General features: G+C 32.5%; 3 protein-coding genes across 4 annotated transcripts; 2 read left to right on the forward strand and 1 right to left on the reverse strand.

Annotated features, from left to right (window-relative positions):
• Positions 1–1,228: 1,228 nt before the first annotated feature.
• LOC117925272 (glutathionyl-hydroquinone reductase YqjG-like) lies at positions 1,229–4,541 on the forward strand. Of its 2 annotated transcripts, XM_034844344.1 has the most exons (7): positions 1,241–1,334; positions 2,074–2,216; positions 2,972–3,196; positions 3,289–3,465; positions 3,568–3,792; positions 3,882–4,010; positions 4,113–4,541. In XM_034844344.1, the coding sequence occupies exons 3-7, from the start codon at positions 2,984–2,986 to the stop codon at positions 4,344–4,346; spliced, it is 978 nt and encodes a 325-aa protein (XP_034700235.1). In that variant the 5' UTR covers positions 1,241–1,334; positions 2,074–2,216; positions 2,972–2,983; the 3' UTR covers positions 4,347–4,541. The 2 variants fall into 2 exon arrangements, with proteins under 2 accessions (XP_034700169.1, XP_034700235.1); XM_034844278.1 differs by lacking the exon at positions 2,074–2,216 and having other exon boundaries at positions 1,229–1,334.
• A 2,166-nt stretch (positions 4,542–6,707) lies between these two features.
• LOC117912134 (pentatricopeptide repeat-containing protein At4g19890) lies at positions 6,708–9,085 on the reverse strand. Its single transcript, XM_034826620.1, has one exon. It carries the CDS (start codon positions 9,009–9,011, stop codon positions 6,885–6,887), a length of 2,127 nt encoding a protein of 708 aa, XP_034682511.1. The 5' UTR covers positions 9,012–9,085; the 3' UTR covers positions 6,708–6,884.
• A 3,098-nt stretch (positions 9,086–12,183) lies between these two features.
• On the forward strand, positions 12,184–13,422 carry LOC117916742 (protein EXORDIUM-like 7). Its single transcript, XM_034832906.1, is given in 2 exon segments — positions 12,184–12,990; positions 12,993–13,422. Coding segments are annotated over 2 exon segments (1,002 nt in total). The 5' UTR covers positions 12,184–12,188; the 3' UTR covers positions 13,193–13,422.
• Positions 13,423–13,487: the final 65 nt, after the last annotated feature.

Below are 13,487 nucleotides of genomic sequence, written 5' to 3' on the forward strand. Positions count from 1 at the left end.
ATAATTTATATAATAAAATTAAAGAAGATAGTTAAATAGAACGAAATAATGAGAAAAATGGAGAATTTTTTTTGTTTTGAGGTACATGTTATGGGATAAGAAGTCCTTTTTTATAGAACTCATAAATAATATTTAATTAATATTTATTATAATTAATATGGTGTCATTTATTATTTCAGTTATAACATGGGTTTGAAAAGGGAGAATTATGTTTTAGGGATAGATGGACCCCCAAATTAACAAAAAGTCCGTGTGACTCTTCAAATTGAGCTCAAGATTCAATGAAAGTATGAAAATTAAGTTGAAGGATATTATCCTTCAGTATTTCCAAAAATGTCCTTTGTTGATTTTGAGAAAAAAATTAATATATTTGAAAAATACTTTTATTTAATTAAATATTTTTTAAAAATATTTTTGATTTAATTTAATATTTTTAAAAAATACTTTTATGTAATTTAATATTTTTTAAAAATACTTTTATTTAATTTAATATTTTTTAAAATAAATTTATTTAATTTAATATTTAAAAAATTATTTAATTTAATATTTTTTAAAAATAGTTTTATTTAATTTAATATTTTTGAAAAAAATTATTTAATTTAATATTTTTGAAAACCACTTTTATTTAATTTAGTATTTTTGTAAAAAAAATTATTAAAAAAAATTATTTAACTTAATTTTATAAAATATTTTATATGTGTTCTTAAAGGGTATATTTGTCCGTTACTATTTTATATCCTTTAACTCAATTTGAAGAGTTATATGGACCTTTTGTTAATTTTTGGGCCCAGCTAGGCCCAAAACACAATTCTCCCGTTTGAAAACTACATTAAATAAAATTTGAAAAAAAAAATTATATAAGCATTTTTTTTTTAAACCTTAAAAATGAATAACAATCTAGAAAAGAAAACTACATTAAATAAATTTTGAAAAAAAATTCTTAAATAAGGTTTTTTTTTTTAAAACCTTAAAAATGGAAAACAATCTAGGAAAGAAAACTACATTAAATAAATTTTGAGAAAAAATTTTTAAATAGGTATATATATTTTTTTTAAAGCTTAAAAATGGAAAACAATCTTTGAAATACTAAAAATATTTGAAAACTGAAAGCCAGCGCAAGTTTGTTTCTACCACTGGCGCGTTGGAGTTACAAATTCATATTTTGATAGTCTTGGGCAATAAAGAACTGCCAAGTGGCCATAAAAAAGGACCCCTATTCACCGAGTCATACCCATACAACGATTTGCAAGGCCATGATCTATTTCTTCACCAAACCCAACACTCTGCTTGGTGGAAAGGAAAACTCCGTGACTTTTGTACAAGCCTCTTTCAAGGTAAAAACTAAAACCCAGTGTTGATTCTTCCCTGCAGTTCATTTTCTGGTTTAGTTTCATGTTTTATTGATTCTTTCTGGCTAGATATTTAATGGGTTTATTTTTTTTTTTGTGGATTTTGATGATCAGTTTGGTGTTTGTTAGAATCTAAATTGAAGTGGGTTTGCCTGGATGAATTGTTTAGTTCTTGTGGAGTGGCTCTGTCACTGTTTTGATTGAAGAAAAGAGAAAATTCTTGGTGTATTTTCCAGGAATTTGGGATGTTGAACTGGGATTTATTGCAAATCCCCAGAGGATCATTCTGGGTAGCCTTTCTTCTATTTGCTAAAGCCCTAGAACCTTGAAATTAATGGGTTGAATTGGGAATTTTGTTTGTGCAACTGTAAAGGGCAGGTATGCAAGTTATGGAAGCATCCTCAGAAAAAAAGATGATGAAAGGAAGGATTTGGCATGTTGAAAAAAAAAAAAAACAACACCACACAGAAATGGCCTGCACGTTGACCTAGGAAAGGAAGTAAATAGTATATTGGTAAACAATGAGGAAGAAAAGGACGTTGATGGCTTGGAAGAGAAATAGGTTAAGGTGTTGTTGGGTATTGAAATTAATAATAATAATGAATGGAGTTGGTGTAGAGTAGTTTGGAAAAAAAAAATGGGGATCAGGGTTGATCTTGTATTCTTGTCCTGATTAATGGGGTCCCATCTTCATTGATTTTGATGTTGGTCTATCCTTTTTTTTGTGATCTGCTGAAACATGTATTAAAGCTTGCTGCAATTTCTCTACATTTTTTTTTACCTCGTCTTCCGGGATGCTTTCAATTCATTGCTCGGTTTTTATGTTCCAGCAACCAAACTGGTAGCTTTAGGGACAAGCATATTCTGGTTTGGACTTCCCTGTCTCTGAACTGCTTGCTATTCATACCTTGTCTAACTTGTTATTTCGGTTTCTTTTGGTTGAGTTCGAATTTTTTTCATGAATTATCGGGGATTTTGTAGAGTAAAGAAACCTTCATTGAAGGTAAAAAGAAAATTTCATTTTTCAAAGAAATCAAAACAAATGGATTCCATTTTCATGAGGTGCACACAAATGGATGAGAGCATGTACATCTCCTTCAGCAATTTACCTCTAGGTTCAATCCCATTAAACTGCTCCTAAAGAGTCTTTCCCTCTTGGGGCCAAAGATTCTGATGAACCCTGAAAAAATGGTAGTCAATAACAGCTCCACACACATGGAAAGATCAGTTGTGAATCATTCTCGAAGTTCTTTCCTCATCTACTCTAGCATCTGTTTTTTCGGGTGCAATTTGGGAGTAATAACCATTTCATGAAACATAATTGGTATTTTACTGTAATTTTAATAAAGTGAATGGCTCCATCCATCAGCATTCTATGTGATAAGCACTGATGCAATATTTACATACATATTTTGATAATATCCATCCCCACCTTAGACTAATCTGCCATTTGGTATTCCTGTGATATAGTATTGGTTTATAATCATTAAGATTCCTTAATTATCTTGCTAGTTCATCTGTGACATGTCCTGTTCTTGAAACCAAACTATTTTCTCTTCATAATTCTTTCGTGTTTGATGGTGGGGAATAGTACTAATTTTTTGAAGTAATGCATTCTTCAGCACACTCTTCTAATGGCTCGATCTGCACTGGACGAGATGTCAGAATCTGGTGCTTTTATGAGAACTGCATCAACATTCCGTAATTTTGTCACCCAAGACCCGAACTCCCCATTCCCAGCAGAATCTGGAAGATACCATCTGTATGTATCATATGCCTGTCCTTGGGCATCCAGGTGCCTTGCCTACTTGAAGATCAAAGGACTTGACAAAGCCATCAGTTTTACGGTAAATTAGTTAATACATTCTTGTAGGTGGATTCAAATTGTTATAAAAAAAATACCACCAAATTGAATCGTTGGTTTTCATTTTCTACTCAGTCAGTGAAACCCAAATGGGAAAGAACAAGGGACACAGATGAGCATATGGGGTGGGTGTTTCCTGCTTCTGATACAGAGGAACCTGGAGCTGGACCTGACCCTTTGAATGGAACCAGAAGTATAAGAGAACTTTATGAGCTAGCAAGCACAAACTACTCAGGAAAATACACAGTTCCTGTATGTATTTTTCATGTCAACCAGCCATTTTTTCCGTTTCTCATAGCTCTTTTATGTGCTGAAATCTCTTGAATCATATGATGAGCGTGTGCTTTGTGACAGGTTCTATGGGATAAGAAGCTCAAAACAATTGTGAACAATGAGAGTTCAGAGATAATCCGCATGTTCAATACTGAATTCAATGATATAGCAGAGAATCCATCTTTGGACCTTTATCCTCCCCATTTGCAAGCCCAGATCGACAAGATCAATGACTGGATATACAGTGGGATAAACAATGGTGTCTACAAATGTGGGTTCGCCAAAAAACAGGAGCCTTATGATGAGGTAAGAACTAAGAACATGTACTGTCCTTTCAACAGCCATGCAGCTCAAAGAATGGTCACTCATCCTTCTTGATCTTGCCATTGTCACAGGCTGTGAAAAACTTGTATGAAGCATTGGACAAATGTGAAGAGATACTCAGCAAGCAACGATTCCTTTGTGGGAACACGCTCACTGAATCTGATATTCGATTGTTTGTCACCCTTATCAGATTTGATGAGGTAAAGCTCCAAAAAATCCATACAAAAGTTTCATTTAGTTTATTTCTCTCTTTCAATCAAACAGTTCAGGATCTTAGAAATCCGAATCTGCTATAATCTCAGGTTTATGCAGTTCATTTCAAATGCAACAAGAAACTTCTCCGCGAGTACCCGAATCTGTTCAATTACACGAAAGAAATTTTCCAGATCCCAGGTATGAGCAGCACTGTACACGTGGAACATATCAAGAAGCATTACTATGGAAGCCACCCTTCTATCAATCCTTTTGGGATCATCCCTCAAGGCCCAGATGTAGACTACTCTGCTCCCCATGACAGAGAGAGGTTTTCTTCATAGATTCAGTCGTTTGGGGCTTGAAGTTGAGTGTTTCTTTGCACTGCTGAGTTGAATGCCTTATAGGCTCTGTTTGTTTCTAGAGAAAATGACACCTTTGTAAAGGATGGTATAGACGATATTGGCACGTGTAGAATGCCACTAAATATGTGAGAAAATTTTCTATTTTAAAAAAAATAATGAATAGTTTACCTTTCATTTTGGTATACAAAAAATGATTCTAGAAAGTGTTTTTGGAAATAAAAAAAAAACAAAACAAACAAATTAGACTTGCGAACAAAATTTTGGGAAGCATTTTTAAAAATCTGAAAAATCACTTGTAGTGTTTGATAGAGAAACATTTGATGAGCGATTCTCTTAAAAATACTTCTATTAAAAACATTTCGAGTAAAAACACTGTAAATGTGCTTTTCATTATAGGGTTTATTTGAAAACTATTATTACATGGAAATTGGAAGTATTTTCATATCGATGAAGTGTGGAGATTTAGTTTGAATTATAGAAATTATTTTAAAATTTCTAAATTATGCATAAGCAAAAAATTATTTTTCATATTTAAATTCTTAAACATTTTTTTATGTAAAATTATTTAAAAAAATTATGCTCATGTTATAACTGAAGTAATGAATGACATCATAATATTCATTAATGAGAATATTAATGGAAGCTATTTGAAAAGCATAGTAAAAGAGTTTCTCATTCTTTGTAATAAAATTTCTTTTTTTCTCTCATTATCTCTTTCTTTCATTCTCTCAACCCTCTTCTTTGATTCCTTCCTCTCATTATATATATATTTTTAAAGTAATATATATTTTATCTCTTCTTTGAGTTGCGTTGCATTTATCCTCATTTTAAAACACTTAATTTTTTTATCATAAAAATAACTATTTTTTTTAAATATAATGTACATACTTGAAATAATTAAGGGTATTTATATCAAAAATTGGTTACTCTTTAAACAAAAATATAGAAGGGGTTAAATACACAAATATTTCATCCCTTTTAACAAATTAATTCAAGAAAGTTTGTATTTTTTTTTTTTTAAAAAGGTTTATAAGAAAAAAAAAAAAAGTAAATTGTTTTCACACTTGGTGAAGGGATGTAGTTTCCACAAACTTTTCTACTCTGTCTATGTAAAATCGAACCTTTTCTCCATATTATTTTTTCTAAATTTTTATACCTTTTTACTATGATAAATATAAGAAAATAATTCTTTTAATATATATTTTTTTTCTTTTGATAAATACTTTATGAAACCAAACAGTATATAACATAGTTTGGACTATGGCATTATTCATTTAGGTTCTCTTTGGCTCCGGAAAGTTTGAAGAAAAACATGAGGAAAAGAAAGAAAATAGATAGGAAAAGTAGAAGAAAAAGAAAAACAAAGAAAAATAAGAAATAAATTTGAAGTTAATAAATTATTTTTATATATTGTTTCAAATTTTTTTTACATATTTAGTTATTTTTGTGTGAAGATTAAATAATTTAAAAATATGTAAATTTTCTTAATAATTTTAATTATTTTTTACTTTCTTTTATATTTTTCATAATAAAACCAAATATAAAAAAATAATTTTTTTTAACATTTCTTTTTTCTTTCTCTTATATTTTCCTAGAACCAAATAGCCTTAGTAATTTAGGTTGTGTTGGACACGTTGTATTGATATCAATAAAAGAACTTGACCTAATTAATTTATGATTTATTTAATAAAATTTATAACTAAATTGTATATATTTTGAAAATTATAAAAATTAGTAATATTTTAAAATATAAAATAATAAATTTTATATAAAATAAATGAATAAAAAAGCATGGAAATACCTTGGCATTTTAGAATTTATTGTAATTTTAAAAAAAAAAATTTAAGTATTATTAAAATTCTTTAAATAAGGTCCCACTAAGTACTATACCAATATTTATCCAATATATATATATTATATAAAGCAACTAAATTCATTTATTAAAGAAAAGCTCCCATTACAACTCACTTCATTTCATTTGCTTGTAATTTGGTTTCATTATTTTATATTTTGATATCATTTATTTATACTTTGAATTCATATATTTGTATCATCATTCAATGACTTAAATTTTATTGTATACTTTCAACGATCAAGATTACAAATTCGATAATTAATGAATTAGTACCTATCATACTTTACTTTATTCATTTGTTCTTCAATCCAATTCTTTTTGTACTTTGATCTCATTTGTTCGGTTTCATCTTGTCCTTTCACTCAACAACATATATTTCATCCATAGATCGCAAGTTCAAAATGTATTGAATTGGTGCCCTAATATTTTCCTAAATATAGTTATGTTACACCATAAAATAAATGTCATATCATAAATAATCAATGTAGATCTCTATAAATGGTGGGGAAGACACCAAGAATTCACATTTTGATAAATCAAAGGATAAAAAAGAACCAAAACTGGGAACCCCTTCTGAGGGAAATTCATGTAGGCTGCTTCTGCAACTCAATAATACATTCCAGAGCAAATGAAGTTTTGCCCATTTCAGTACACTGCATATGCTAACCAATTCCCTCACAAATCCTCTCAGACAACTCGGAGACAAGACCATATTTGTTGCTTTCATAGCATTTGTTCATGAACCCTAACAGGGTTACTCGATTCACATTTGGCTCTTTGTCCAGTAACTTGTGAAAGAACAATGCTGCCATGTCTAATTTCCCCTCACTGCAAAGCTTCCTGACCAAGGTGTTCACCGTTCTTATCCACTGCCTCTTCTCTAACCGGTCCAAGACATTGATGGCAGTAGAGGAATCATCCTTCTTGCAGTACTCATAAGCTAGCGTCAGTCGTGTAACTTCACATGGCAACAGGCCCTTGTCCATCATGGCATTGTAGAGGTTTCGAGCATCATCAAGCTTGGACTCTTTGCAGAGCCCACTGATCAGAGCACCATAAGTTATACTATCAGGAGCACAGCCATGGTTACTCATTCTCTGGAACAGCTTCACTGCCAAGCTTGTATTCCCATATCTGCAGTATCCACATATCATGGATGTGTATGTTTTCTTGGTGGGTATCAAGCCAAGACTGACAGCTTCCTCAAAGAGTCTCTCGCTTTCTTTCATCTGTTTTTGCCTACAGAAGGCGGAAATCAATGTTGTATAGGAATGTATGTCAGGCGTGAAGCCAACTTTGAGCATCTTATTGAAAAACACCAGAGATCGGTTGGTATCAGCCTGCCTGCAATGTACAGACATGAGAATGGTATATGTGACTCCATCAGCTTGGAGGCCATGAACAGAGACCTTATTAAGGAGCCTATAAGCCTCATCAAAACTTCCCTTCTTACAGAGGCCATCGATGATTGCATTATATGTATAGATATTGGGAGAGAAACCTTCCTTGCCCATTAGATCCATCAATTCATATGCTCGAACGAAATTGCCTACTTTACAATGCCCATCAATGAGAGTAGTGTATGTGTTCGTGTTGGGAACCAATCCCTGTTCCTGCATTCTTCTCAGCAGCATCTCTGCCCGGTTCAACTTGTCCTCCTTGCAATATCCATTGATCATAGCAGTGTAGGTATGCACATTTGGCTTGTAACCGTCGCTCCTAACGAGCTTAAGAAACAGCCTAAACGCCTTTTCGGTCCACCCCTTCTTGCACAACCCATCAATCAATGTTGTGTGGGTATACACATTAGGCTTCCAACCTCTCCGAACCATCTCCTCCAACAACTCAAACGCCTGCTTGATGCTTCCTTGCTTGCACAACCCATTAATCAGAGCAGTGAAATTTATCACATTCGGTGCCAAACCCATCTCAACCATCTTCCAAAAGTACCCAACAACTCTATTCACATAACCCTTTTGGCAAAATGCATCAATGATCAAGGTACAAGTCGCGTTATCGACTATAAACCCTCTTTCAACCATCGCATTCAACCACCTCTCTGCCTCTAAAACCCTACCCATGTTACAGCAAGCAACAACCATTAACTTAAAACTTCCACAATCAGGAGACACCCCTCTTTGACACATTTCAACGAACATATTCTCTGCAATTTCAACCAACCCCATTCCCACTGCAACATCCAGAACACAATTAAGTGTTTGGGTACTTAGAACCAAGCCCTGATTTTGCATCTCCACCACCATGTTAACAGCCTCCTTCAATTTTCCATTTTCAGCAAAATTCATCACCATACACTGCATCACCTCATTGGCTCTCTCCAAATTCTTGTTACCAATCAAAGCGGTGGCTGAAACTATGTAAAGGCGCATGAAATGCCGGAATTTAGGAAACCCAATTGCCCAGTACAAGAAACTCAAGGCCACCATGGAACCAGCTTCATCAGCGAGCGAAGCAACGACCGTAATCGCCTGGTCATGGGTCAGAGACTCGGAGTCTAATGGGAGGTGCAGCTTTGGAGGGGTGAATCTGACATGGGTTTGCTGGTAATAAGATTGACAGACCAAGGAACAGATTGTTCTCACAACGGATTGTGAGTGTGATTGGGATTGAGATGATGAAGAAGTAGAGGGTTCATCGTGAATGTAACAGTGTGGTCTGAGACTGAATGTAGGGTGTAGCTGGGAGAGGAAGACGCTACTCAGGATTGACGATGCTGGCAATTTCTGAGGCAGTACATGAAACCGATGAAGAAGAAGACGTGACACCATGAAAACAGATCAGTGGTAGAAGAGGAATCCACGAAAAAAGAACTGGAATAAAAGAGGGAAATGGATGATTCAAAATTCTGTTTGGCTGGTAAGAAAACGGTCGGGATTATTAACTTATAATCAACAATAATAATTAATAACTATGGGTTGAACAAATTTAAATACTTGTTTGCCAAAAAAATATATGGGCGGTGATTTTTTCTCATGCATGTTTTGAAAGATCAAATTTAAAAGAACAAAAAAATGTTAATGTCTAATAAAAATAAGGGAATTCGAGAATTTGTTTTTAAAAACAGTATTTAAAAATAAAAAACAAAAAATTTATTTAGATGGGTGATTTTTAAAAATAATTTTTGTATTTTCATTTGGTAAAAATACTATAAATTTAATTGATATAATAGTAAATCTTATCAAAAATAAAAATAATTTTATAATTACAATTAAAATAAGAATAAATAGTTTTTAGGATAAATTATATTTTTTTTTCATAAAAAATATACTATTTTAGTATATCTTTTTATGGATATTGTAAAATCTAATTAAATTTTTAATAAAAATAAATAATAATAATTGTTAATAATATTTTATTTAATATAAATAATAAATGAAGTTTAATTTTTTTTTAATAAGAAAAATTTTCATTACATGGTACCTTTTATATTCAATTATAAATATAAAATTTCATTAAAATTTTCATTACATCCCGTTAATATCTCAATAAATATATTTTATAAAATTTAAATTTTTTAAAGATATTTTAGATAAAAATATTTTAAAAATATATTCTTAATAATTCTCTAAAAAAAATAAATTTTACATATGAAATATATTTATAGGGATATTAATCAAGAAAATTTAATATCAATAGTAACTTATTAGACTTAAAACCAATAGTTCACCTTTCTCTTTATTATATTAAGATTAAATAATTTAAAAATATATAAATTTTAATTATATTTAATTTTTTTTATTATTTTCTATAACAAAATCAAATATATAAAAAATCATTTTCCTTAACCTTCGTTTTTTCCTTTCCCTATAATTATTGGGAACCAAATATAGCTTTAAACTATTAAATCTTATTCCATCTAAACAATTAGAAATCATAAATGTTTAATAAATCTATATTTTATTTTTATTATAATTTAAACCATTTAATAAATTGTATATTAATGATTAAACCATTGACCTAACTTGTGAAACAACAAATTATTTGGTTAAACAATAGATTCGATTTTGAAAATATTGTATAAACTTATATCTTAAACTCATCTTATTCACAATCAAATCAAGAGTAAGAACTTCTTTTATAAAATAATAATAATAATAATAATAATAAACAATCCATTACCAAAAACTCTCACCCACGATGATCTAGAAAATAAGGTGGAGAGAATCTATCTTCACACATTGGTTATGCTTGTGAACTTTGAAAGTCTCCAAGGTACATTGCACCCATTTTGAAACTATATATATATTTCCTTATTAAGGCATCTTTGCATGTTGCATTTATATTAAGCTTTACCACTACCTTTCAATTAAGTAAAGATCTTCCAAGATATTTCTAACCACCCATATTCCTTTTTTCTTTAAGTTGCCCTAATGATGGAGAGGAAATGGATGGTATCTTTGATGAATAATGACAAATTAATAGCTTTCCAAGTACACTATGATTTTGGAAAAGTTTATCTGCGATATATAGAAAAAATATAAAAAATAAAACAAAAGGAAGTCTAGACTCATCGAAAGATGGTATAAACAAAGAAACAAGACTCCGTATAAACGATAACATCAAACTACGAAATATATGTTTGAACTCTATGAAATAATGAAATCTAAATGTAAATAATATGATTAATTGTGTTTTTTGATATATACTGAATCGATAATGTAACCCAATCCTATATATAAGATTAGTATCCATATATACATTCAAACAAAAGTATTGTATCCAAGTTTGTATAATAATTTTTCTAAGCTTTTCTAGGAATCAATCAATCCCCTTTATTAAAGGAGTGAGAGGTTGAAGATGCTTCAACCATCACATGCACCTCCATTTTTCCATGATTGCAGATCAAAAGGAAAAAACTACTATGACTTGTGGTCCCAGGGATTTTCCATGAGCCTGAGGTCACCAAGAGCTACAAGACAAACTAAAACTAGTCTATTTTCCTGTTATTTTTGTCAAAGTTAGACAAAACAAAGTAAACAAAAATAAATTTTACAGCTGCCAGACATTGCTCCCATGAAAATTCCATGGAACTGCCACCTACCATACCACTTTTGCTAATATGCTTGTTTCACTTTTCACTCTAAAGAAACCCTCACACAGTCAAAGGGTTTGAAAGGGAGAGGTGTAGTGAAAAAGGGAGGAAAACTTGAAAAGCATCACATGCTTGCTTTGATTAAAAGGGAACAACAATCATTCTTTTTTATTTTTTTGTTGAGTTTTGACTATGATCCACTTCTTTTCTATTGTTCATCTTTTACTAATCACATTTAGCTCTAGGATTTTTTATAAAATACATGTACAGGCAACCCATTTTAAGGCAAAATTCAATGAAGATAAGAATGTACAATAAGTCTTTTTTTCACTAAAACAAGACACCCAATAAAAAATAGCCACAGTTTTCAAAGTAGGTTTATATTTGCTTATATTGGCAATTGTTTTATTTCTTTGTGCCTAGTAGATCCAATTTCTCAATATTCGATCATATTTTTTTGTATGTAAGTTCTATAACTTTGTATTATTATTCAATGGTTTAGATTTGACAAGATACATTAAGAGCTCAGACTCAAAGTAAAATACGGAACTAGTAGAATTGAATTTTCCAACTAAGTATTAATAAATGTTTGTTGTTGTGATCCCAATGCTTTACCAAAACTTAATGTAGATCTGGCACAAAATACATAGAAGGGTTTGTTAGACTAACACCCTTTTTCAATGTGTAAAGGAATAAAGAAAGAGAGGAAAAAAAGGGAGGAAGATAGTTATCATTTAAAAGTACACAATGATGGAGTTGGAAATAATGTAAACATGCAAGCCATTGTCCACCACAATGAAATAATATGGGAGAATCTGACCTCCCCTTCCCACTAACTTCGGCAGCTTCTCTTATATAAGAACTTTTTTCTAACTGTCACTACTCACAAGACTTAGAGAGCAGAAGAAACAAAATGCAGAAGCTGCATTTCCATTTGCTCTTGTTATCTTTGTCTTGTTGCTTTGTTCTGGCTCTTTCATGGAGCCAAAGCCAGCAGTTCAGCCATGCCAAGAACTATGAAGGCTCTTCTAACCTAGTGGATCTAGATTACCACATGGGTCCTGTCCTGGCTTCTCCCATCAACCTCTATATAATCTGGTATGGCCATTGGAACTGGAGGCACCAAACTACTATTAGAGATTTCATCTATTCTCTCTCGTCTTCCTCCTCTTTCCCTTCTGTTGCTGATTGGTGGCGCACTGTCAGGCTCTATACTGACCAAACAGGATCTAACATCACTGGTAGTATTGTTCTCTCAGGGGAGTTCTATGACTCCAGATACTCACAGGGCAGGTATCTAAGTCGCTTAGGAATCCAATCTGTCATAAAAAAGGCTGTCACTTCTCACCCACGGGCTCTACCTCTCAATCCTTACAATGGTGTTTACCTAGTGCTGAGCTCCTCCGATGTTCAAGTTCAAGACTTCTGTAGGGCAGTTTGCGGGTTTCACTACTTCACCTTCCCAACCATTGTTGGTGTCACAGTGCCCTACGCATGGGTGGGTTACAGTGGCACCCAGTGCCCAGGTATGTGTGCCTACCCGTTTGCATGGCCCAAGTATTCAGGAAGACCACCACCAAGCACAAATGGTGGAAACAATATAATGGGAGCACCAAATGGAGATGCAGGGGTTGATGGAATGATCAGCGTGATAGCTCATGAGCTAGCTGAAATGTCTAGTAACCCACTTGTGAATGCATGGTATGCAGGGGATGACCAACTGCACCCACTGAGATTGCAGATTTGTGCATGGGTGTGTATGGGTCTGGTGGGGGAGGTGGGTACATAGGAAATGTGTACAAGGACTCATGGGGAAATGGGTATAATGTTAATGGGGTGAAGGGAAGGAAGTTCCTAGTTCAATGGGTATGGAACCCAGTGAAAAGGAGATGTTTTGGCCCCAATGCCATGGACTAGAAGTGTATTATTTACATGATTTCCTATGATTTCTTCCGCTAATTGATCGAGAAAGCAAGATGGGGGACCCAAGGAAAGATGTGGGAATCAAGTGAAATGAGGCTAGGGGGACAATGTACAAGGGATGGCCCGTAGTGATGGCACGAAGTATGACTTTTATAAAGGAATCATGCTTTCCTTTTTGAATTTGTAGCTAATCTTCTGTCTTTAACAAAGTTATAGAAATACAATAGATCATGTAAGGCATTGTGTGGCAAACTAAAAAATTGGCCATGGGGATTCAGCGCAAGTCTGA

This window comes from Vitis riparia, chromosome 1, assembly GCF_004353265.1.
Source record: "Vitis riparia cultivar Riparia Gloire de Montpellier isolate 1030 chromosome 1, EGFV_Vit.rip_1.0, whole genome shotgun sequence".
NCBI classification, from domain to species: domain Eukaryota; kingdom Viridiplantae; phylum Streptophyta; class Magnoliopsida; order Vitales; family Vitaceae; genus Vitis; species Vitis riparia.

What these genes read in the sequence shown, in the direction of transcription:
- LOC117925272 (XM_034844278.1), top strand. Translation starts at nt 1,254, where the DNA reads ATGATCTATTTCTTCACCAAACCCAACACTCTGCTTGGTGGAAAGGAA. An exon ending in ACAAAGCCATCAGTTTTACG is followed by an intron (nt 3,197 to 3,288) that starts GTAAATTAGTTA and finishes TTTTCTACTCAG; the next exon opens with TCAGTGAAACCCAAATGGGA. An exon ending in CCCTTATCAGATTTGATGAG is followed by an intron (nt 4,011 to 4,112) that starts GTAAAGCTCCAA and finishes CTATAATCTCAG; the next exon opens with GTTTATGCAGTTCATTTCAA.
- LOC117912134 (XM_034826620.1), bottom strand. Translation starts at nt 9,011, where the DNA reads ATGGTGTCACGTCTTCTTCTTCATCGGTTTCATGTACTGCCTCAGAAA.